The sequence below is a fragment of the Macrobrachium rosenbergii genome, chromosome 12 (genome assembly GCF_040412425.1).
Source record: "Macrobrachium rosenbergii isolate ZJJX-2024 chromosome 12, ASM4041242v1, whole genome shotgun sequence".
NCBI classification, from domain to species: domain Eukaryota; kingdom Metazoa; phylum Arthropoda; class Malacostraca; order Decapoda; family Palaemonidae; genus Macrobrachium; species Macrobrachium rosenbergii.
Genome location: NC_089752.1, coordinates 31,394,504 through 31,419,519, shown reverse-complemented (window position 1 = coordinate 31,419,519; position 25,016 = coordinate 31,394,504). Strand labels below are relative to the sequence as shown.

The 25,016-nt window shown below is 35.4% G+C and overlaps 1 protein-coding gene and 1 long non-coding RNA gene across 2 annotated transcripts in view; one reads left to right on the top strand and one right to left on the bottom strand.

Moving 5' to 3' along the window:
- The window catches only part of LOC136844503 (heat shock protein DDB_G0288861-like), a 39,270-nt gene extending 29,220 nt beyond the window's left edge, over positions 1-10,050 (top strand). Inside the window, exons 3-5 of the mRNA XM_067113827.1 lie at positions 3,221-3,366; positions 5,047-5,239; positions 8,160-10,050. Of these exons, the coding sequence (XP_066969928.1) occupies positions 3,221-3,366; positions 5,047-5,239; positions 8,160-9,791 (1,971 nt within the window). The 3' untranslated portion in view covers positions 9,792-10,050. The remainder of the gene's footprint in view (positions 1-3,220; positions 3,367-5,046; positions 5,240-8,159) is intronic.
- Positions 1-25,016, bottom strand: part of LOC136843607 (uncharacterized) — a 268,880-nt gene that overhangs the window by 147,801 nt on the left and 96,063 nt on the right. The window lies entirely within an intron of this gene.

The following is a 25,016-nucleotide window of genomic DNA, read 5'->3' as shown; positions in this document are numbered from 1 at the left end:
AACATCCTTAATTCAGCAATGACTGCTGGCTTCGGAGTAACCTATCTCCATCATCAGTTCTGACAACAAAAATACAGAAATTAAAATAGAAAAATGACTAAAAACAAACACGAACATTGTAATACGGTAAAGCAAAAACGAAGTTTATAAAAATAATTGGTAATGTGCAAGCATACAAAAATGAACCAAAGGAACATTAAAATAATTAATGCCTAAAAATAAAAACACACACATATGTGCTTTTATTTCGCAGGCAATTATTTATTTAAGTATTGCTTTGTTTTACTTTTTTTAAGCTTGCATTTTACCTATTTTTATTTTATAACCCTCGTTTTTGCAATACTGTGTTACAACGTTCATGTATGTTTTTCGTGATTTTTCCATTTTCCTTTCTGTGTTTTTGTTGTCAGAACTGACGATGGAGATAGGTTACTCAGAAACCGGCTGTCATTACTGAACAAGGGATGTTTATGGACGAGTACTGGTTTTAATCTTTCTATCAAGACTCCGCTCTCCCCGGGATAAATCAGTTGCAAACGAATGTGTATATATGTGTGTATATATATACATATACATATATATATATCATATATATATATATATATATATATATATATATATATATTATATATACATACATATATATATATATACAGTATATATGTATGTATGTATGTTTGTATATGTATGTATATATGTATTTATATGTCTGTATGTAGGTATATGATTGTGTATATATATGTATATATATAAAACAAAAAATTTAACACTTCTGGTTTCTTTAATTATAACTATTATTGCTGTCTTAACTACAACAAAATTTCTATGCTTGCTGTCCATTTTAACCAAAGCTTGAAGTCTCGCCTTGACCACCCGATAAACTCACCGAGTCTGTGGGTAAGCTTATTCTTGGTATCTAAGGACTGTTACTGCACTTTTCTTGTCATTTTTACTCCCTAAATATCTGAAAGAATATTCTGGTTGCTAAACCGCTGACTTGTGCACTTCTTTATCAATAAAAACTGGCCTCTATCTTTTTACCCGATATCTCTGATTAATGCAACTGACAGACCTTTATTTCCTTTCTAGACCCTTTTGAAATGCTCATCTTTCTTTCCATTGCACTTTTTCTCATTTTCGGTTACTAAAATTTCGTCCTGTTCTACATGCTTGAGAAGAAATGAACGGTAAATGAAGAGAGAGAGAGAGAAAGAGAGGCAGTTATTTTTTTCCTTTTTACCGTTTATTTCACCAAAATTTTCTTTAATCTCTTAAAACTGTGGAATCCAACTCAGCGTGCACAATTTCTGTTACATTAGCTATCGGTGTCCGGTCTTCATTGGTTGGTCAGAATCATAAGGTCCACACCAAGCCTAATCACTTTCACACCTTACCACACTTGCAGGCCTCTTTAGAGCAGGGGCCCGCGTTGACTTAAGCCCGCTTAATCTAACCCATCCAACATCTAATGAGGCCTTCCAAAACGTGACAACGTTGCCAACGGAATAAAAGTCTTGCTTTGAAGTTTTGATGTCACAGCAAATCTCCAGGACAGACTTGACAGTCTTATTTGACCCCTGACCTCTGCTTCGAATAAAGGCCCAAGGCTAAAAACTACAGTTTAAATGTTCATTTTTCTACGTGAGCATAAAAATAGGTTTGTGTTACCTTCATGAATATACTGTAATATAACGGTTCTATTTATTTACCTGAGTGTCAGTATATTTTTTCATATATTTGCCTATTCATTGTTGTTACGTGCCTACATATAAATATATATATTGTATATGCATATATATGTATGTATGTACGTATCTGTATATATATATATATATATATATATATATATATATATATATATATATATATATATATATATACATATACTAAGAAATCACAAAAGTAAGCGCGTGATTTTGTTTATTAGCTGAAGCCACTGGGAAATTTCAAAATGAAACGACAGAGTGCCAAGTACTTTCGTGTATTTTAACACATTTTCGGGGCACAAAGTAATACAGAGCACATAACGAGTGAGCAAGAAACCTATCACAAAAGCAAAGTGAAGAAAAAAAAATAAAATATGCATAATTAGGTCATTACGAACAGAAATAATGTTCGTCCAGATCACATAACTACTTAACACCCAAACAAGTCAAAATAAGAAAAGGAATTTTGTGCTCTGTATTACTCTGTGTTAAAGATGTGTTAAAATCCACGAAAGTACTTGGCACTCTGTCGTTCCATTTTGAACTTTCCCAGTGGCTTCAGCAAATATACATATATGTGTGCGTGTGTGTGTGTGTTTTGCTAATTTCTTCTTATTCTCTGTACTGTTTTCTTTTCACAAACGTCCATATTATGCTTAAAGTGAATATTAAACAAACATCACATAACTATGATCAACTAATACGAAACAGCTGTGGTTTAGTTAAGTAAATTTACAAAACTATTATCAATATCCAAGCTCCCATTTTACTCTAATGGAGAGCAGAGAGAGTATGAACGACTAATCGATTCTCTGTTAGGCCACATAAAAAATCTAATAAGTGTATATGTACAAGAATACAGAATCTATTGCGATGATCCAATTGCTTTCCCGTCAACCTCCATTTTGCTCCTTTTGAAAACCTCTAATTCAATTATTTATCAAGACTTACGTTTTAACATTTATCAAGCCTGTCTCGTAATAAGAGGAGTGTGCAAAATTCACATAACCCTGAAACTACTTGCCTCACTTCAAGTCTATCCTTGAAGGCGGAAATATTTTGACCTCTTGGCTGCCCATTCATGTGGCCCTAGACCGTGCAGTACTTGAGTCTACTTGTCACATTTATTTACATGAGCGTGGATGAAACGTTATGTACACAATGCAATATCATCTATTCGTGTCATGTGGTTATTAATAAATGTTGCATTTGAGTGAGTATTGATTTGTACGTAAATATCGACCACCAGTAAATATATTCTTGACCGTGACTAAAAGCTTGATACAATGATGTTGAGGGAGTCTTAATGGAGTTTTCCTTTATTACTGCTATTAGGTGCTTCCTTTGCTACAGATCCTTTGCCTAAGATAGTTACTTTTTTATAAAAGTTCGGGTCTCTTGAAGAGGCCCCGAATATGCACGTCTCTCTCCAACTACTGGAGCTTGTAATGTTCCGTTGTTTATCATGAGTGAACACCAAGTAACTTGAGTTTAATGAATCCTAAAATCGACAGGTGTGCGACAAGTGCAGGAATCACGACGTCTGGGTTCTGAAAAGAGGGCACAAGGGTAAATGTCCTTACGAAAACTGCACATGTCAGTACTGTTCCTTCACCATCAAGAGACGAGACCTGATGAAACACCAACAAAGAGTGAGGAGGTGAGTCCATTCTACCTTTCTTATATATATATATATATATATATATATATATATATATATATATATATATATATATATATATATATATATATATATATATATATAATGCATATATGGTGTACATTGTGCCTTTGGTAACCCTGAGCTGTGACTTACGTGCCTAGTAGTTTTCTAACTGTGGTGAGTTGAAACGTAGTTACAGAAATGGGTGACACTAGCAGCCTACCAAGACCTCTAGAAAACTGACAACTGCAATGGTTGCATTTTCTGGAGCCACCTCTTCTAAAATAAAAGGTGTAAAGTAAGATATATATTTATATAAGCATATATCTATATATATATATATATATATATATATATATATATATATATATATATATATATACATGCATGCGTATATGTATACATGCAAATAATATATATTTAGATATATAACATATGTATGTATGTACATGTATGTATGTATCCCGATAAATCTGTGCATATACACATAAAATTTAAATAAAACTATCTAAAGATTCTAATATTTAAGAAAAGCTCATTACATCTCATTTAATTATATTTTTGTCCATAGTTCAATTAAATACTGCTAGAGAGAATGAAGAAAATAAAATCTCCAATATAAAATCAAAACAATTCCCAATTAGATCAACCAAGCTAACGAGAAAAGTAAACATAACAATAGCAATAAATAAATTAATCAGAAAATTACGACCAAACGGTACTTTCTCCCTGTGCTCACTCACGGATCCGGGGGGTGGGGGCACCTGTGCATGTGGCCCCCCATGAAAAATAATGACAAAATAATAATAATGAAGATTTGGATAATAATAACATAAATGAAATATAAAAATGGGGAAAAAATAAAAAATCTATTATAGAAATAATAAAATTTTGAGAAAAAAATGACAATAATAATAATAACAATAATCATATAACAATAATCTAAATAATAATAAAAATGGATTCGGTATTTCCTGCTAGAACAAGCGATGGCTGTCCATTTCATAATTTCTGCTTAAATACTGAATGATATGCAGAAGAAAATATATTATATTATAATAAGACAGAAATACTTCATGTAAAGCTAGCATTTTCCAGTAGCTTTTACCAAAGTCACCTATTCTCTATCTCTTTTATTGCCAAACCAGTAGGATACTCTATTACTTGCAAATAAAATGCATAACAGTTTAAGATTGTTGTTTGTCGTTGTTGCAGCATGATGCCGTATTAATATTATGTAGTACATAAAACACACACACACACACACACACACACACACACACATATATATATATATATATATATATATATATATATATATATATATATATATATATATATATATATATATAATGTATATATATAATATATATATATATATATATATATATATGTATATAATATATTTATATATAATATATATATGTATATATATATTTATATATATAATATATATATATATATATATATATATATATATATATATATATATATATATATATATGAAAATTGGTGGCTCCCCATGAAATGTTTCTGGATCCGTTAGTGCTTGTGCTCACACCTCAAGGCTCACGAGAATTTGTGAGCCGTGCATTCACACATTCATAAGTTCGCATGTACAGCAGTTCGTAAATGTTAGAAATGTCTTTATTACTATTACGATACCCATATTTGCAGGGCTCAAGTTACAACTTTACCAACCACGGGAACACACGACTACGTTTTGCAGCCAGTGGAGAACTCAGCAGGCGCCAAGACCACCAACCTGCCTTCTCCAGATGAGATGTCCACGAGCTCTCCTGATGGGAACTGTGGCATTAACGACCAGGAACCACATAACACTAATCAAAATGCATCTGTAGAGAGACAGGTGAGTCCCCCCAGCCCCACCACCCCGTTACTGTTTCTCTCTATCTATAAACCTATTTACTTCTATTTCTCTCTATTTATAAATCTATTTACTTCTTTCTCTTAAACGCATCTTTAATTTTCAACTTTTATCCATTTCCCTTGCAATAGCTGACTCCAGTAAAAAATAAAAACTGAATAACTGTCGATGAAACCTTCATAAATAAACTGTTGCATCGAGTGCTGCCACAATTCCTAACTGCTGAATACTAACGGCAAACTCCGATACAGAACACCCATCAGCAGTTTATCATCGTACCTTACATACACTGCACTGTTCACTTTGTATTTAAGTGAGAAATGAACAAGTATCAGTAATTCTTGTTCTTGTCCCAGCACCTGGGTTTATCTAGTGCAGCTGCCCCTTATCTGAAGAACAACCCCAACCTTAATCAAAGGATCACACGGAATGGGTGTTCTGGCCAGTTAATTTGTTAACTGGTACAACAGCCTTTTCACTGTAATCTTATTTTTGTTACATGTGGTTTTATATTGGTCCGCTGGTATAAGGTTAGTGTCGTGGCTTATCGCTCAGATGTCGCGGGTTCGCGTCTCCCCTAAGGCGATGAATAATCATTGGCTCTGTATCATGATCAGTTACTGCTGAAGTGTGGAGTCTGAGGTGGGAGGTTGAAACCAACATTCTTTGGAAGCTTGAATTTCAAGACAATGGCCCCTGTGTGCTTGTTCCATGTGAATAGGTTTCATCTACTGAAATAATAATGACAATAATATAGCCTGATGTCTATGTGAACTATCTTGCACTATGATGTACTGTTTTTGGTGCCCATATATTTGGCTCGGTTTATATCCATTATTATTATTATTATTATTATTATTATTATTATTATTATTATTATTATTATTATTATTATTATTAAAATGGTTTAACCAGGCCAATGAGTTGATTATCAGCTCTCATAGGGTTGGCCCAAAGGATTGGAATGGAACTGAAAATTAGCGCTGGGACCGATGATGTCATTCAGTGCTTTGATGAATGAAAATGAAATATAAAATATACAGTATATAAACACACATAGCTTCTTTTACACTGGTATGCACACATACAACAAATACATTTATACATTTACATACACACAATAAAAAAAGTTGACAATGATAAAAATCAGGATAAATTCGATAAAGTTGTTTAAATTTGTATCTTTAAAAGTTGATAATACATCGTAGGATCTGTATATTTCCACAGTTTATTTTCAATTTTTATATTTGATCGATTAAACTACAATTCTTCAAAAAAAATAAAATTGGTCTAACTGAAAATGTTGAAGATTCGGACAAAACTTCTGTGATCGGTTTATTTCCAAAATTTGATAGCCGCAACAAATGTTTAATTGTAATCATTACTTTACACTCAGCATTCAGGACCAGGGCCATGTGGATTATTCATGAGGTGTCCATGTGTCAGACGAGTATGAACCTATTCGAAGACTCGTCAGAATAACTTGTTTATGCCTCTCTCTTTCTGATATGATGAGCTCCGTTTTCCAACACTGGGTTTTATTCGCTTTACTTTCCTATTTTCGGATTCTTCTTTCCATAAATTCTACTATTTATTTTTAATGCTTGTTTTTATATATGTTATACAGTCACTAATGGGGATGTTTTCACTTGTCCTTATCATATGGATTGCTTCTTCAGGTGATTTATCAGCCTCTTCGTTTCCTTTAATCACCACATGAGCCGGGATCCAACATATTTCTATTTTTTCCTTTATTATATAATTTGTGGAGTGAAAATTTAATCTGGCTGAACATACATACATACACACACACATATATATGCAGTATATATATATATATATATATATATATATATATATATATATATATATATATATATATATACATATACATATATATATATATATATATATATATATATATATATACATGAGTATATATATATATATATATATATATATATATATATATATATATATACACAGTATATATATATATATATATATATATATATATATATATATATATATGCGTGTGTGTGTGTGTTCAACTAAAATCTCCTATTTCTGAGAATAAATTAATGTCAAACTCCGGTATTCTGTACTTTAAAGAATCTGCCATTATCGTAAAGTATCCACCAACATTATGTAAAATGCATAAACACGGCGAAGAAGGCACATACAGCAACGACTAGAAAAAGCTCATTTAAAACAGTGGATTGAGGTAAGAGGTTCAATCAATATGTTTAGGCTTTGCTTTACGATATTCATTTTGCCGTTTTCCTTTTCCAATGAGTACATAAACCTCTCAAAAATGCAATACATTTCAGAAAAAGAGAAAGGAACAAACAACCGAAAACAAAACTTCACTAGTAGAACAAACAACCAAAAACAAAACTTCACTAGTAGAACAAACAACCGAAAACAAAACTTTACTAGTAAAATAAACAACCGAAAACAAAACTTCACTGGTAGAACAAACAACCAGAAACAAAACTTCACTAGTAGAACAAACAACCGAAAACAAAACTTCACTAGTAGAACAACCAAGCGAAAACAAAACTTCACTAGTAGAACAAACAACCAAAAACAAAACTTCACTAGTAAGTGAACATGAAAGTGAAGATTAACACCTGCTCGTGGTGTTCTTGAACAAATTCACTCTAACCACTTATGTAGACAACATATTAATACTGAGGAAAATAGTGTGTCACATAATTTAAAGTAAAATATCTGATTAAACCTAACCAACTCAAGATCATTTCAGAAACGTTCTGGACCAAGATACATATTTCATTATAATTCTTATACCTATTCCATTATAATTCTAATAGATGTAAATTCTTGCTAAACAGAAAGTTACTATTTTTCATTCATCAACAAATTATTTTCTACCTTACAGGTACCCTGGCCTAACTGTTCAAGTGATAAACCTGAAGACCTTAGGGTTTCTCCAAAAATGTCTCATCAGACAAGCAGAGGTTCTCCCCCTGGCCTGCAGTCAAGTGGAGATCCCACATCCTTGCAGTCAAGCACTGACTCAACATTAGCTCAGAATCCACAGACTGGTTCTATGCCACTGCAGCAGGCAAACGTTGACACCATGCCTTTCCAGCAGTCAAGCCCAAATAAAGCCTCATTCCAGCAAGCAAGCAGGGAATCGACACCATTCCAACAAAACCGGGACATGGCAATTTCTTATCAACAGCAAAGTAGGGATGCTGTAACATTTAATCTGCAGAGCAGGGATTCAGCATCACTACAGCACTCAGCCACAGACCACACATCATTTCAACAACCAATTAGAGATTCAATACCATTCCATCAGCCAAGCAGACAAACTTCACAGTTCCAACAACCAATGGGAGATCCGTCATCATTTCAGCAATCAAACAGGGAATCTGTGCCACTTCAGCAACATAACAGGGATTCAAAACCATTCCAGCAGCTAAATGGAGAATCCATGCCATTTCAGATGCCAAATAGAGAATGTACACCTTTTCAGCAACCGAGCAGGGAGCCTACACCTTTTCAGCAAACAACCAGAAATATTGCTTCCTATCAACAAACAAGTAGAAGTATGGCTTCATTTCAGCAGTCAAACAGAGAACCTACACCATTTCACCATCAGAACAGAGACTCCACAATTCCTTTCCAACAATCAAATAGAGACACCGTGCCATTTCAAAAGCAAAGAAGAAATTTTCCATCATTACAGGAGTCGAGCAAAGATTCAATGGTATTTCCACATCCATATAGAGATACAGAAACCCCTTTTCAGCAGCAAAATAGACATTCCACGCCATTCCAACAAGCTAGCCCAGTGAATCCTGCATCAACTTACACATCAATGGTAGCTGAAGATGCAATCCAGTCGCCTTTAAAACGTATGAAAACAGAGCCTTCCCTAGAACATGATACAGTTTATGACTGTAGTGGAATCCAGAATAATCTTGAAAACTACCAGCCACTTGACACTAATGGGAACCTAACACCACCAAGAGAATTTTTACCAATGTCACAAGACATTGCCTCATTGAGAAGCTATAACAACATACCAAGATCTCACCTCCAACCAAAATTTGGAGTACAGCCTGAGGATATGCTGCTCAGACACTGGCCTACAAATACCATAGATGCTGATAACAACCAATCACACAATGGGAGGAATATGAGAGAAGCATCAGTTTGTAGCCCATTAACTCACAACCCACAACAACTGAATTTACTGCAAAACCAAATGCAAATGCAGTCACACATACAACCACAACCTCCCCACCAGCATTTAATGGGGGAAATAGCCGAAGTTGATTTTAAGCCTCATGTCTCTGCTGTTGGAAACTGGGGCTCCACAAATGTTAATATGTCCACTCTTAGTGCACCTAGATTACCTACCAATATTGCTCAGACACCATGTAGCGCCATGCACTTGAATGCTTGTGAGGAGTTTGTCTCCCCATCAGCAGTCCAAAGTCAAGGCGCGTGGTGGCATCAAGTTCGGATGGCAGGACTTGAAAGAACCAACAGCTGTTAGTAAGCCATAATAAAATCCTTCAAACTTAGAATTTCAAGCTGAAAATCATCATGTTATTCCAGCAACTTTAACATGTGTCTTTGCACAGTAGACTCAGTACTTAAAGGTCCAAATTTATTCTGTGTGTACGTTCAATATTACTGATAAAATGATGATCTCACTTAATAGCCACTTGGATTATAAATAGCTCAATGAAATGGCAACATTTAAAACTTAACTGCTTGACAGTCCTGTTAAGAAATAAAATTGTATATGTGCATTAGAGTATGGATTTCACAGTCCTTTTAAGTTTTCCTATAGATCTAAGCTAAGTTATCTCCATTCAGGTGTCATAAGCTTAAGAAGCCCTAGTAAAAGGGAAAATGTAAATAACTTCATAACTTTTTGCCGCCAATGTACCTTCTGTATTTTCACTTAGAATTCAGAACAACGCACCAGTTCTGAAGAAGTGAGTAACATGATGAGAGAAACAACTTCTAAGATGTGCCCAAAAGGTAAGTAAGAGTCCACCAGATCCAATCATCTACCCATATGGCCAAAATTTTCAAAGGTGGAGGAAAGTACAAGATTCTGCACAAATGATTTAGTAGAGAAATTAAACCCATAAACAGAAGAAAACGATGAATTTCAGAGGTTCTTATGTGCTTTATGACCAAATATTTCAAAGCCACGTTATATTTTGCTGAAAGAACACAAGCATACTATTACAAATTTAATCAAGAACATTAAACTCTTCTAGGCAAGATTCTTAAAACTCTTTATCTAATAATGAAAGTCTAAACACATAAACTAGAAAAAAGGTGTAAATAATATGATGAATTAATGCACGTCTGAAATGCACATTTCATCTCTTTTTGCTAACGTACTCCAAGAAAGTTTGATCTTCTTAAATTGAAAAGTAACAGTTTCTTCATTTTATTTTCCTAAACCTTACTATGTGTAAAACAATTGTTAGGTTAACAATAACCTGTTCATCATTGTTGGATAAAATTATACAAACGATACATTACAACCGAAGTAAGTTTCGAGTTCTCAGTGATTTTTATGAGAACTTTCTCTCCCACACAGCAATCTTTTAAGTAATCTATTTGTTTAATAATGTTTACATTACTAATACGCTTATGCTTCTTGTCTTTAATCATAAATTTAGATTTAAATAGGTTAGTTAAATTTATTTTAGTTATCCTAAGATTCTAGGAATATATAAAGACATTTTTCCCCTTTGTTCCAACCTCAAGAAATAGGTGGGCCCACTGATCAAATATTCGATTCACTGACTGTGAACTATCTGGTGCCAAAACGCCAGGGTCGCTGACGGCGAAAAGATGTTTGGATTTTTCATAAATCAGTAAAGAAAGTATATCAGTATACAGGATGAATGAAAAAATCGGTCATGTTAATGATCTAACATTATGTTAAAACAGAAGTAAGTAAAGATTTACATTCGTTCCAGAAAACCAGCTTCTGTAGTGAAATTAAAAATCCTACCAGAACTGCACAGTATATTCTCTCGTAAATTTCTGACCAAACAACAGTTTTCATCTGTCTCCGCCCTGCTTGAAAAAAAAAAAGTCTCTTGGTTCATGTAGACCAGGACATTCAGCCAGCATGTGCTTAAGTCAGCAGGACAAGGCAATGATCCTAGAAATGTTCATTTCCACCATTCATGATGTAACTCTTCCACCATTCATGATGTAACTCTCAACAGTTAACCACAACAGATCAATATGAAGATGGAATATTACAACCTTCTGTTTTCTAAGCATCACATTACACTTCACCCTCTGATATATTTTTTTTTATTTAGCTGGATCCTACTCTTATACTATTGTTGCAGCTGAAACTAGATATTGGGAGAGTTGCAATATGCTCTATTAAATAAAACTCCCATAAAGGCCAGCTGCAAAATTTGATTCTCTAGTAGAAATTACTATTTCATAACTAAACCATCTCTAAAAATCTGCAACCAATGCAGCTTTGGATTTCGACTCTTTTATAAAAATCATTGTAACATTTACATGTTCTGAGGAATATACTAAAACACCCATCTTGTTTCCTCCTCGATTGTTCTCTGCCCCAGTAATATAACTGCAGAATTTGGTAACGGGTAATTCCAAGCACACATAACATGTAAAAGGGTATAACAAACTATTTGCAACATTCATTGTTTCTAAAATCTTAAAACTCTTAGTTTTAAGGCTGGTACAGCTTGTAAAATTCTCATAAAAATTATAAAAATTTCTACTGGCAACTGAAGAGACCATGGAATTGAGCAAATTGTATCCCATCCCACTACCGAAGAAGTGAAATTGGCGCTGTAACTCTTCAGCATCAACATGCAAGCTAGACATGAAGGATCAAAACTCCCCAGCTTCAAGACAAAGACAAGCATGTTGTACAGAATATAACATTCTAAGCCGACTAGGCTTAGCTGAATAACGAACTTCACATCCTTACGACATCTTTCAAATGAAATAAGTTCTATGCAGTTTCAGTATTATGTTTGTCTGTTCCATAATTAGGTGTTACAACACTTTCAGGATATCAAAACTTTTAGACAATTCAATATGCTAAGGGCAGGACACCCAAATAAGTAAAACACCTGTCCTAGAAAGCGTACTTCCTCAGTACAAGAAATACTTTGACCATACGGCAAAGGTCCAGATCCCAAAGTATACCATGAATGCAGCAAAAATGCATAACTATAGATGGACTAGCTTCTTAGTTGATTACTAAATAGGGCAAATCGGGATGCAGCAAACGATATTGATTTGATAAATCATCTAAAATTCAGGTACTCAAAACCTCAACAGGAATGACAAATTACACCATCAATGGCAAGAGCAAAATCATGTAGAATACCTAACACACTACACTGAGGACCATCTCACTAGCATTCTTGTCACGTAAGTTATAACCAACTTCAACAAAGTTCACAGGGTCTGAGGGATAAGACTGTTTTGATGAATAGAGGCATTTTTCCTCAGTGACCACAATCATGCAAAGTCTTAAGAACTCCATACTTCCAAGCCGCATTGTTTACCTACACTATGCCAAAGAATACAGTTACAGTATTGCTTGGAGGTGAATGCTTCTTACACAAGGTTTACTGGTATGAAACTGTTTATAACAGAATCAATATTCTGAATTCTGAAGATAAAATATTAATTATCACTCGATAGCATATCACTCTTACATTTACAACCTTTTCTTTTCAATGCACTCCATCAGAGCTGCTGCTAAAGGGTCTTTTCCAAACAGAAGTACAGTATAACACTGGTGATTTCTTATGTTTTAGTACCTGCTATTAGGTCATATTCTGTTCAGTATACTCAGTATGAAACGTTTTGAGTTTCCTGAAATATGTCTAAAAAATGTTCCATTGCCACCTATAGAAAAATCAAACCGCCTTCCAAAGGCAAGTTGTAACATTCTTTCTACTATTGGCAAAGTTCTTGGTTTGCTGTTCTGATCTGTTAAACTTGTTTCCTAGGAAAATTATTTTATTTTCTTTTTTTGTAGACCTTGGCAAATTTTTCTACAAATATGTTATTGGCATCCTTATGGTCAGCTATATGAACATTATTCACTTTAAGCACCAAAGAAGGATTAGGTGAACTTTCCAAGCAATTTCTCTCATTTTATTTTCCAAATACTGCAGATTGGGGTGCTGCTGTTGACAGATGATATGGAAGCTGTCGATGATGTCTTCTTCCTTTTCCCTGAACTTTATGAAACCAAGCCCTTTGCTCCTTAAAGGTTACTAATTTTCAATGGTGCAGTGTCTAAAACAACAAGTTAGAGATGTCCTTGCAGCAAAATACAAGTCTAGGATCTTGAATTTATCTTGGAATTGGCCAGTTAAACAGTCCTGCACATCGTCATGGTGGTCTCTAAACAGATAGCCTATCGCTAGTGTCTGTTACAACAGAAGAATCAATACCCCGTTGTCACAGTTGTTACTACTGTATGTCTCGTACCAAAATCAGTCCTGTAGCTGAGGTAAAAATGTTGAGGACTATACACAAAACAGAAGTCTAAATATGGTAATGTGTGATTTCTCCAGCTTTAAGTATGCCTAAGTTTTCATTTTATATGCTTCCTGAATCCCTCTCTGATTTTATGTAACATCCCTATACAAAAAGAGGTCACCTATTGTTTCCCCCCAGAAAAAAAGAAATGGCTGAGGAACCTGGAAAAACAAGGCGATCAATTCCTCTTGAGTAACCTGACAAAAGGAAAATAGAAGTACCATAGTCTTCTACCTTGTTATGTGGTACCTAAACTGTTACAGACTGGAATGAAGAATTTAGATGAACTGAGACTTGTGGAATGTGCTGACGAACACAGACAAGGAATTTAATGTGATGTCCAATTTTGGAGTTGCTGGGTTCTGTGGCGAGCACGTCACCTTACACAGGGTGCATATTCATCCAATATCATCTAGAAAGACACACACCTATTAGGGAATTTTCACGTAACATACCCTTCAGCTCCTTATATTTGGCTCAAAGTCCACTGTTGGGGTACAGTGGGGACCAAATCCCCTGAGGGCAACTCTATATTAAGGATCTTCTTGAGTTGCATTTCTTTTTGTCTAGCAACAGTCCATTTTTCTTGCTTTCTGATTTTTGGAGGACTTTGGAATTTTTCCTGACAAAGATGATAATGACGATTGGTCTCCCAATGCTGTTGTGAGAAACCTCTGGTAAGGTGAGAGAAGACCAGTGATTCATCACCACACATGGCATTGGTGAAATTTATGTTCGATAATTTGAGGTAACAGAGATAGGTTTTATGAGCAAGTTGGTAAATATTATTCTCATGGGTGATGGAGGACCCCATTCTGACCCCTGTGTTACTTAGTAGAGGACAGCCTCCAGGTTATTTTTAATGTGTAAGCGACCTGCTGTTGTTACTTACAACCATAATTCTACTAATTTTTATTTCACAGTGTTCAACTGTCAACAGTGGTATTAATAAACTATCTTTGCTTAAGACATTTGTTTTTGGTGTCAATCTCTGATTCCAGTATTTCTTATGCTCATTTGCTGATTTGGTAGTGAGGACTTCTTTAATCCTTCGTACTACTTAGCTATTCTTTAAAGCCTCTCCAAAGGACAACAGAGTATTCAAATTCTTCATAGCCTTTATTTTAACTGAATGAAATTGGATCCTCGGTTTTGGTGCTAACAGTGTCCTCTCAATAATACACTTTATACATTATTTTGACACTGCACTGTGTCCTCTGCAACTAGATGACCAGGAGGTAATTTACACGACCCATGTCTTTTTTCTCAACAGATAAAATAAACAGCTGATTAATATTTCTTTTTTTGCATCAGTTGATTATCAAATATCCAAACATTGGCAATGGTAGCATATTCCATCGGAAGGAATGTATGACTATATTGGAAGACAAACCTAAGCTGCCGACACAGATTCAGCAGCCTCAAAAGATCAAATATTTGTTGTTATTAAAGGTGCTGAACATAATATTCTGTATCTTCTTTTAATTTTTCCAAGTAACCTACCTCATTGCACCTCAATTCTTTTTGTGAAACATATTATGAAGGTTTCACCGTCTTAACAGCAAACTAACTTATGCGTAAATCGCGGTTGCACAAGGGGTACATGCTGATGAACTTTTCTTCACATCCTTAATGTGTTGACGAAATTTTACGTTTCTCTTTTGATATAACTCCATGTCAGATATCTATTATATGGAACTGGTTCATATACGCCAGGAAAAATTTCAAATTCATTCCAATTGTTATTATTTAATACTTTTTTGTACATATACTTTCTTTAATTCTAAAAAAATTAAAGAACTTGTGAACCATCACGGAGTAACATAGTCTTAGGAGAATTTCCAGACGCAACATTTTTACCCTCCAAAGCAATTAATATAAGGCACAGTTACACATTCCCGCCAGAGTTGTTTGTATTAGCGCCAAAGGCCGTCATCTGCGTCAAGATATTCTTGTAAGGATCAGAGATTGCTAAGACTGTCAAATAACAGTATCCATATAATAAACTACTTAAAAACGTTAAAAAGATATCAAAATTTTGGTGTAGTTCTGGTACAAAGCGATTCCTAATATTCAACCCCTCTAACGTTAGTAGACAAAATGGATAGATCCTGGAGAGTTCTTTCCCAAATAACATAAGGGGTTCTTCTTTATTTAAGGTTCCAACATAAATTTTGCAGTAGCTTATTAAAGATTAATAAGCCTATGTTAACCAAAACAGAAATATTTCTATGGCGCCTTCGTCGAAAAATCTATCATCACTTCCGAACCCGAAAAAGTGAATAGTTTCTTTTCAGAAACCTTGCACTTCCACTGAAAATTGTGTTTGAATGATTTCAAGTAAATTTATATTTTCAGAAAATAAAAGAAAAGCTACCAGGCTGGAACTGTTGACTATCTACAACAACTCCTTTACTGCAATATAAATGGAAGGTACAACCACAAACCACAATTAAATTCGTCCCACTAGTTACAAACCACTACATTACCAAGGAGAATTTTAAGGGTGTTTGGAACCCCCTTCCTAAACATTACCCTCGACTACTGTTGGCTCTGTTCATTTTTCGCTACAGTACAGTACATGGAAATTTCTGGGGACTTCAGAAGTTTGTGCCAAACGTCAAGCTTTGAAAAAAGAAGATACATCAGTAGTCCTAGCATTTCTGCTCATGTTGATTAAGCAAGTTAAATACTTCACCAGGCTATTACTATTCAAATAAACAACCAAAACACATCGTGGTATATATTGCTTAGCAAGAGCTATGAAGACTGATAGGTGACATGGACTATCCAATCCCTTTTTAAGTAAATCATCTCTTCCAGCACAAGCTAAATCTGAGCACCATGTAAGCACGATGCCCACAGAAATCTGTGTTAATGCCCTACCGCTGACACGAACAGTGAAAGATTTTTCATTTATTTCCCACTCGGTTTACGCTTGTAGAGACAATTCTACCCAAAAAAGCGGAAGGGATTTCAGAAGCTAAGAATCCTTTGCAGCTAAAGAAAAAAGAATGCATATCAACCTTGTACACGTGACCAGCTGATTACACACACACACGTATATATATACTAGCTGATAACCCGGCGCTGCCCAGGAACTCTGAATAAAAACCAATAAACTCTCTCTCTCTCTCTCTCTCTCTCTCTCTCTCTCTCTCTCTCATTTTTCCCTCTTTCTCCTCCCTAACACCCCCTCTACTCTCTTTCTCACTTCCTCTCCCTCTCTCTCCGACCCTCCCTGGCTCTTTCCCTCTTTCTTCTCCATAACACCCCACTACTCTCTCTCTCTCTCACTACCTCTCCCTCTCACTCTCACTCTCTCTCTCTCTCCCTCACTCTCTCACTTCCTCTCCCTCGCTCTCTCTCTCTCTCTCTCTCTCTCTCTCTCTCTCTCTCTCTCTCTCTCTCTCTCCAACCATTCCTGTCTCTTTCCCTCTTTCTTCTCCCTAACATCCCTTCTACTCTCTCTCTCTCTCTCTCTCTCTCTCTCTCATTTTTCCCCTCTTTCTCCTCCCTAACACCCCCTCTACTCTCTTTCTCACTTCCTTTCCCTCTCTCTCCGACCCTCCCTGACTCTTTCCCTCTTTCTTCTCCATAACACCACCTCTACTCTCTCTCTCTCTCTCTCTCTCCCACTTCCTCTCTCTCTCTCTCTCCCTCACTCTCTCTCTCTCTCTCTCTCTCTCTCTCTCTCTCTCTCTCTCTCTCTCTCTCTCTCTCTCTCTGGATGCAGAGAAACTCATAGATTCTATATATGAGGCAATACAGCAACATACATATGAAGAAATAAATTATGACCTGATAAATCAAAATAAAATCCCAAAGAGGTTGTACCCGGATCTCCATACTGAGGGGAATGAACAAGAAAAAAGAAAAGAAAAGAAAGACACAGTATGCACCCTTTTGAAAAGAGGGAATTGCAGGTTTGGTGAAAGATGTTATTACAAACATCCCAAGATATGTCACAATTATGAGATCTATGGCAAATGTGCATATCTAGAAGGCTATGAAGAAGAATGCAGCGATCTACATCCAAAAATATGTAAAAACTGGAGAAGGAAATGGATGTAGGTTTAATAAAAAATGTAGGTACATGCATCCTGTAGCCATGAAAAACCACAATCAAAATCAAATACATAAAAAATCAAGGTAAAAATGAAACAAATAAAGAAAGGAACAAAGATCATGTGATGAAAGCAAAAAGCAACCCAACAACGCATTACAAAATGTCAGCACCACGATATGAGGCATCAGCACCTAGATATAGCACAAGGAACAAGCAATGTATCTATGATGTTAGGGGATGGTGCAGATATGGAGATAAATGCAGGTATAGGCACAAAATGTATAAATATGAAGATGGAAGATCAAATATAATGGAAAACTTGGATTTTTTAATGTACGAATTTCTGGAAATGAAAAAAAAGATCAACATATCAGAACAGGAAAGAGACATGGGAAAATCCTTATTATTACCCATATTAGATAATGGAGATAATACGCAAACCATCATAGTGATGAACACGCAGGGTTTAGTTTCGAGTAACTCAAAAAGAAAGATAGAGTTCTTAGGAGAACTAACCCAAAATGAAAAAATAGAAATAATGAATATAAGTGAAACCTGGTATTCCCAAGAGACGGGTAATGAAGACCAGATGAAGGGTTTCCAAACTTATAGATCAGATAGAAAAAATAGAAATCAAGGGGGAACCGCGATATATGGGAGAGATGCCAATCAAGGAAAAATCTGTGAGAAATATAGTAACACAGAATGTGAATTAATAGCGGTAGAATTTGAATCTGAAAAATTAGTGAACATTGTAATATACAGACTCCCTAATACTAAAGAGTCTGACATAATAATTGACAAATTGGATGATATATGTAGAAATCACAAGGACCGGACTATACTCCTATCCAGAGACTTTAACTTTCCTTTTGTAGAATGGAAAGAATGAATAGGAGACTGTGGTTGTATTTATACATATAAAAAAGAGAGCAATAGTAGCGCAGAAGATAAGAGGCAATTTGAAAAGCTATTAGATATGCTACTAGAACATAACATTCAGCAAATAAACCACCTGCCAACAAGAAAGGATAATATTTTAGATCTAGTATTTGTGAATGAGGTGAACTATGTTAAAGAAATAATAGTGTATAACACGAGTATTTCGGACCATAATGTCATAGAACTAACAGTCCGTTCCAAAGCAGATGAAAACAGAGAAAAGCAAGAGACGAAAAAATGGGAAGGATATGGAAAATACAATTTCTATAGTAAGAATATAAATTGGTCAAAAATAAATGAAGAATTAAACAAAGAATAGGAAAACATATTTGTAAGTGATAATATACAGGTAAATACCGGTATATTATATAAAATATTAGAGGAAATAGTGGAAAAATATATACCAAAGAAAAAAAGTAAACATCAGTCACGAATACCAAGAGACAGAAGGATCTTGTTCCAGAAAATCAGAAAGTGGAAAAAAGGTCTTGCAAAAGAAAAGAATGCATGGAAAGTGATGGAACTAAAAAGTAAGATAGAAACTGCAGAACAAAAGATTATACAATCAAAAGAAAATTAAAAATGGAACCTAGAAGAAAAGATCCTACAAAATATCAAGCAAAACCCTAAATTTTTTTATTCATATGCAAAAAAAATGAATAAAATAAGAGTAGAAATAGGCCGTCTAAGAACTAAGGGTGATTAACGAATGAAAAAAAGGAAATATGTAACATATTAGCAGAAAGATATAAGAGTGAATTTACACCTAGAATTGATAATGAAGATAATGATACAGAAATAAGAGATGAAAATATTGAATACTTATCGGATATAGATATTACAGAAGCCGATATTGCGCAGGCTATTAATGAAATTAAAAATGGATCAGCAGCAGGACCAGACAGCGTACCTGCCATATTGTTAAAGAAAGTGGTTCATTCAATCGCAAAGCCACTAGCAATACTATTAAGACAAAGTATAGATACAGGCAAGATTTACAATGAGCATAAATTAGCATATATTACTCCTACTTTCAAAAGTGGTTCAAGACTAGAGGCAAGTAATTATAGGCCTGTGAGTCTTACATCTCATATTATGAAAGTTTATGAAAGGGTAATGAAAAAAAATATAATGAAACATTTAATGCAAAATAGATTGTTCAATATAGGACAACATGGTTTTGTACCCGGAAAAAGTACACAAACCCAACTGTTAGTCCACCATGAAAGCATATATAAAAATATGATAAATGAAAAAGATACAGATGTGGTTTATCTAGACTTTGCGAAAGCTTTTGACAAGATAGACCATAATATATTAGCGAAAAAAATTAGAAAACATAACATTGTGGACAAAGTAGGAAGATGGATAAAAGAATTTTTGTAAAACAGAAAACAGATAGTGATTGCAAACGATGAGAAATCGGATGAAGCTACGGTAATATCCGGTGTGCCACAAGGTACGGTGTTAGCTGCATTGCTGTTTGTGATTATGATTGCAGACATAGACAGTAATGTTAAGGACTCAGTAGTAAGAAGTTTCGCAGATGACACAAGAATAAGTAGAGAAATTGCTTGTGATGAAGATAGGAACTCGCTACAAAGAGACCTAAACAAAATATATAAATGGGCAGAGATAAATAGGATGGTATTTAACTCTGATAAACTTGAATCAGTGAACTATGATGATAAAGTAGGAATGCTATATGCATATAAAGGACCTAATAATGAGACAATCACAAACGAGGAAGCAGTTAAAGACCTTGGTGTGATGTTGAACAGGAATATGTTATGCAATGATCAAATAGCAATCCTAATGGCAAAATGCAAAGCAAAAATGGGAATGTTATCCGGCACTTCAAAACAAGAAAAGCTGAACACATGATTATGCTTTATAAAACGTACGTACGTAGTCCACCTGAATATTGCAATATAATATGGTACCCACACTACCAAAAGGATATTGCACAAATAGAGAGTGTGCAAAGGTCATTTAAACCTAGAATAGAAGAAGTTAAGGACCTTGACTACTGGGAAAGACTACAATTCTTAAATTTATATAGTCTTGAAAGGAGAAGAGAACGCTACATGGTAATCCAAGCATGGAAACAGATAGAAGGAATTACCGAAAACATCATGGAGCTAAAAATATCAGAAAGAGCAAGCAGAGGTAGATTAATAGTACCCAAAACTATACCAGGAAAACTAATTAAAGCACACAGGACATTAATCCACCACGCACCAGCATCGATAATGCAGCGTCTATTCAATGCGCTACCAGCTCATCTGAGGAACATAACAGGAGTGAGCATAGATGTGTTTAAGAATAAGCTCAACAAATATCTAAGATGCATCCCAGACCATCCAAGATTGGAAGATGCAAAATATACCGGAAGATGCGTTAGCAATTCTCTGGTAGACATCAAAGGTGCCTCACACTAAGGGACCTGGGCCAACCCGAACGAACTGTAAGGTCTGTAAGGTAAGGTCTCTCTCCCTCACTCTCTCACTTCCTTTCTCTCTCTCTCTCTCTCTCTCTCTCTCCAACCATTCCTGTCTCTTTCCCTCTTTCTCCTCCCTAACATCCCTTCTACTCTCTCTCTCTCTCTCTCTCTCATTTTTCCCTCTTTCTCCTCCCTAAAACCCCTTCTACTCTCTTTCTCACTTCCTCTCCCTCTCTCTCCGACCCTCCCTGACTCTTTCCCTCTTTCTTCTCCATAACACCCCCTCTACTCTCTCTCTCACTACCTCTCCCTCTCACTCTCTCTCTCTCTCTCTCTCCCTCACTCTCTCACTTCCTCTTTCTCTCTCTCTCTCTCTCCACAACCATTCCTGCCTCTTTCCCTCTGTCTTCTCCCTAACATCCCTTCTACTCTCTCTCTCTCTCTCACTTCCTTTCCCTCTCTCTCTCTCTCTCTCTCCAACCCTCCCTGTCTCTTTCCCTCTTCTCTCTCCAACCCTACCTGTCTCTTTCCCTCTTCCTTCTCCCTAACACCCCCTCTACTCTTTCTCTCTCTCTCTCACTTCCTCTCCTTCTCAGTCTCTCTCTGTCTGTCAGCCCCTTCCGAACCCCGCCCCACTTTTGGTGCCACTGATGTCTTCCCCCCCCCGCCCCCAGTATTCTTTTCCAGATAATAAGTCATAAGTACTGTAGTATACCGAAATTAGGTATGATAAATTCGTAACGTTACTGAGTCTACGGGAATAACCAGCCCCGTTTCACTGGTAGAACCAGCCCCGTTCCAGGGAAGCCCTTCCACCTACAACCCCTTTGGTGCTAGTGATGTCTTACCCCTACGGTGTTCTTTTCGAGATAGTAAGTACTATGTCTACCAAGTTTGGTTGAAATTAATCCATTTTTATATATGTACATATATATATATATATATATATATATATATATATATATATATATATATACTTATATATATATATATATACTTAAGCTAGAAGGCAACAACAACTGAAACACTATGATATGATCGGACCGGACAGGTCTTGTCAGCACTATAAAAATACATCTGAATTCGAAATACATATGTGTGCAAGAACTGTGTTGTAAACTACATTTATATACGCCTTCATAGCAAAGTGTGTTACAGCGTTCTTGAAGGAACTTCTCGCGTCCTGGAGTGAATCCTACCACGAAAGGTGGCAGCTTCTTTGTTTCTTAACCCATTTCGACATATACTTGTAGTGATAAGCATGTACAAAAAAAAAAAGTGAAAGGAACTCAACACGTTAAGAAGTCATCATGGTTACTGCAAAGTGCGTCATATATATATATATATATATATATATATATATATATATATATATATATATATATATATATATATATATATATATATATATATATATATATATATATCAGGTGACACTGTTCAGCAGGTCCTTGTAATCGTTACCTGCAATAACAACTGGTCTAGATGGTTTCCACACACATATATAGTGTGAATTTTATTTTTTTATACATTCATATCTTCTTACGTTCACAAATATTTTCAAATTATAGTTCCCTTAGGGTACCAGCATTTCATTACTTAAAATTCAGTTTTATAATAAGGACTTCATTTCCTTCATGTTTCATTTACTATTGGAATGTTTTAAAGCCAAAACCAGGTAGGTCTATTTTATCCTTTGGAAATTCATAAGCCTCGGATAATCTTTTATCAATCTCTTGGTTAAAAGATGCTCCCTTGAGTTCCATGTTTCTGAGTAACTATTAATAACGTGCTATAAAAACCCCAATATTTCGAGGCTTACGGTTTTGTTTTATAAACAAATGGTAAAGGGACAGCCGCCTTATGCCCTTCCTTAGCCCAGACCCGAAGAAAACCAGGAAAAGAGAGGGTGAAAGATTGAGTTTAACCAAAAAGGCGGCTTGTCCTGCCACTCAAGGCAGGGTGATTAGAAGTTATGAAAGACAGACGTAGGAAGAGGACTCCATAGCTTAGGGGTGTAAGCAAGATCGGAAAATCTGACAGAAACCCTTCATGAGAAAAAGAAGTCTCTGGCCCACAATATAACTCTAAACCCAGCTGTAGAGCATATGCCAATTTTTCACTATTGTAATTACGCTCTTTGCCTTAATCCTTTTCATTTTCCGTCTCACAGCTCTAACATGAAAAACTAAGACTTTCTAGCTCATTAGTACTTTGCTTATCTTTCCCATGAATATCCATCCCCACCCCCATCTCCGCTCTTTCCATATACCAACAACATTCCGGAAACTATACATATTCACATACAAACTGATCATCCCTTTTAAAAGTGAAGTTGTTTCAACTTCACAGTCAGAAAACGTCAAAACTTAGTTTGTTGTAGGTATATAAACGTTTACGCAAGAAGCGAAGAATGTTACGAATGATGCCAAGAGACTTTTACGTTAAGTTTCCTTCTTCCGATCTATTAATTATTATAATAATAAAAACAATAACCTATACTATAATTATATACACCTCTTTTCGGGCTCGTAGAACTCCTCCGAACGTATACGTCCGAAATACAAAAATAAGTACGACTGAAATCGCCATCACGTGAAGATACTGTGAAATACTTTTTAACCTTATGTTGCCGAAGGTAATAACAATAACAATAAGAACATTTTCCTAGGCTTTGTTATACTGCAGGCATGAGAGCTGAAAATTGTAACGTGATCTCCGTAGAATTTTTTCATGTTGGAAAAGAAGTCACAACCTGGCTTAACCTCATAAAGGAAGGTTTTCAATAATTCCATAAAGAAGCAACTTGCATAAAACCTGTTTTTCCTCTTACTGTTTCTCCCCAATTCCACATCTGAAGATCCCTGACGAACCCCTACCGCCTAAAACGCCCCTCATGATACTTTTTTCTTACCCAGTAACCCTGAGCTGAGTGAGAAGCTTTTAATTGACTCTACTGCAGTGCAAAGGTCACAATAGAGTGGACCTACAAATATGGTGAATTCGCATTGATAAAGCTGTTAGCCTTCTTCCATTTTGATGGAACTGAGTCTTTTGAGTAAATCCAGACCAAAGCGTGGTTCAACTGTATCCCGCAAGATTCGTTTTCTATTTCCCCTGAGCGGTACTTTGGTCAAATCGTTCACGAAATAATAGCACTAGCAACTTTTGGTGAAGATAACGGTATAACAACGTGCAATGAAACATCAAAAAATAGAACAGTTGAAATAGCATACAAGGACGAGCAGGGCAATATTTTAGTGTGCATAGTAATATCGTAGTCAGTTTCTCAATTAACAGATATAAAACCAAATACCAGTATGTGTGAGTGTGTGTGTGTATCCGTGTGTGCGTAATGTTTGAGTGGCTGGTCTATTACATGTCCTAAGATGAATATGATGAACATATTGTGTTATTTCTTTGGATGATAGTATATCTTACAGAATCAAGGCTATTCGAAACAGCAGGATCCAACACATACTTAACATGACATCCTTAATTCCCATCCTTTCGCACTGCACTCGCTTCTATCTCGTCGTTAAGCTTCAAACTCAATTGCTTCCTTTCGAGTATCGAAAACATGAAACAACTTCTTTATGTTTTTTTTTTTTTTTTTTGCTTTAAAACTAATACAAACAAAATAAACGAAACTTGTTTGGTCTTAGTCGTCTTTTAAAACTTAAAAAACAGTCCTCACCAGAATCTACTAACTCAAAATATTGTGCGGAAGATAAACTTCC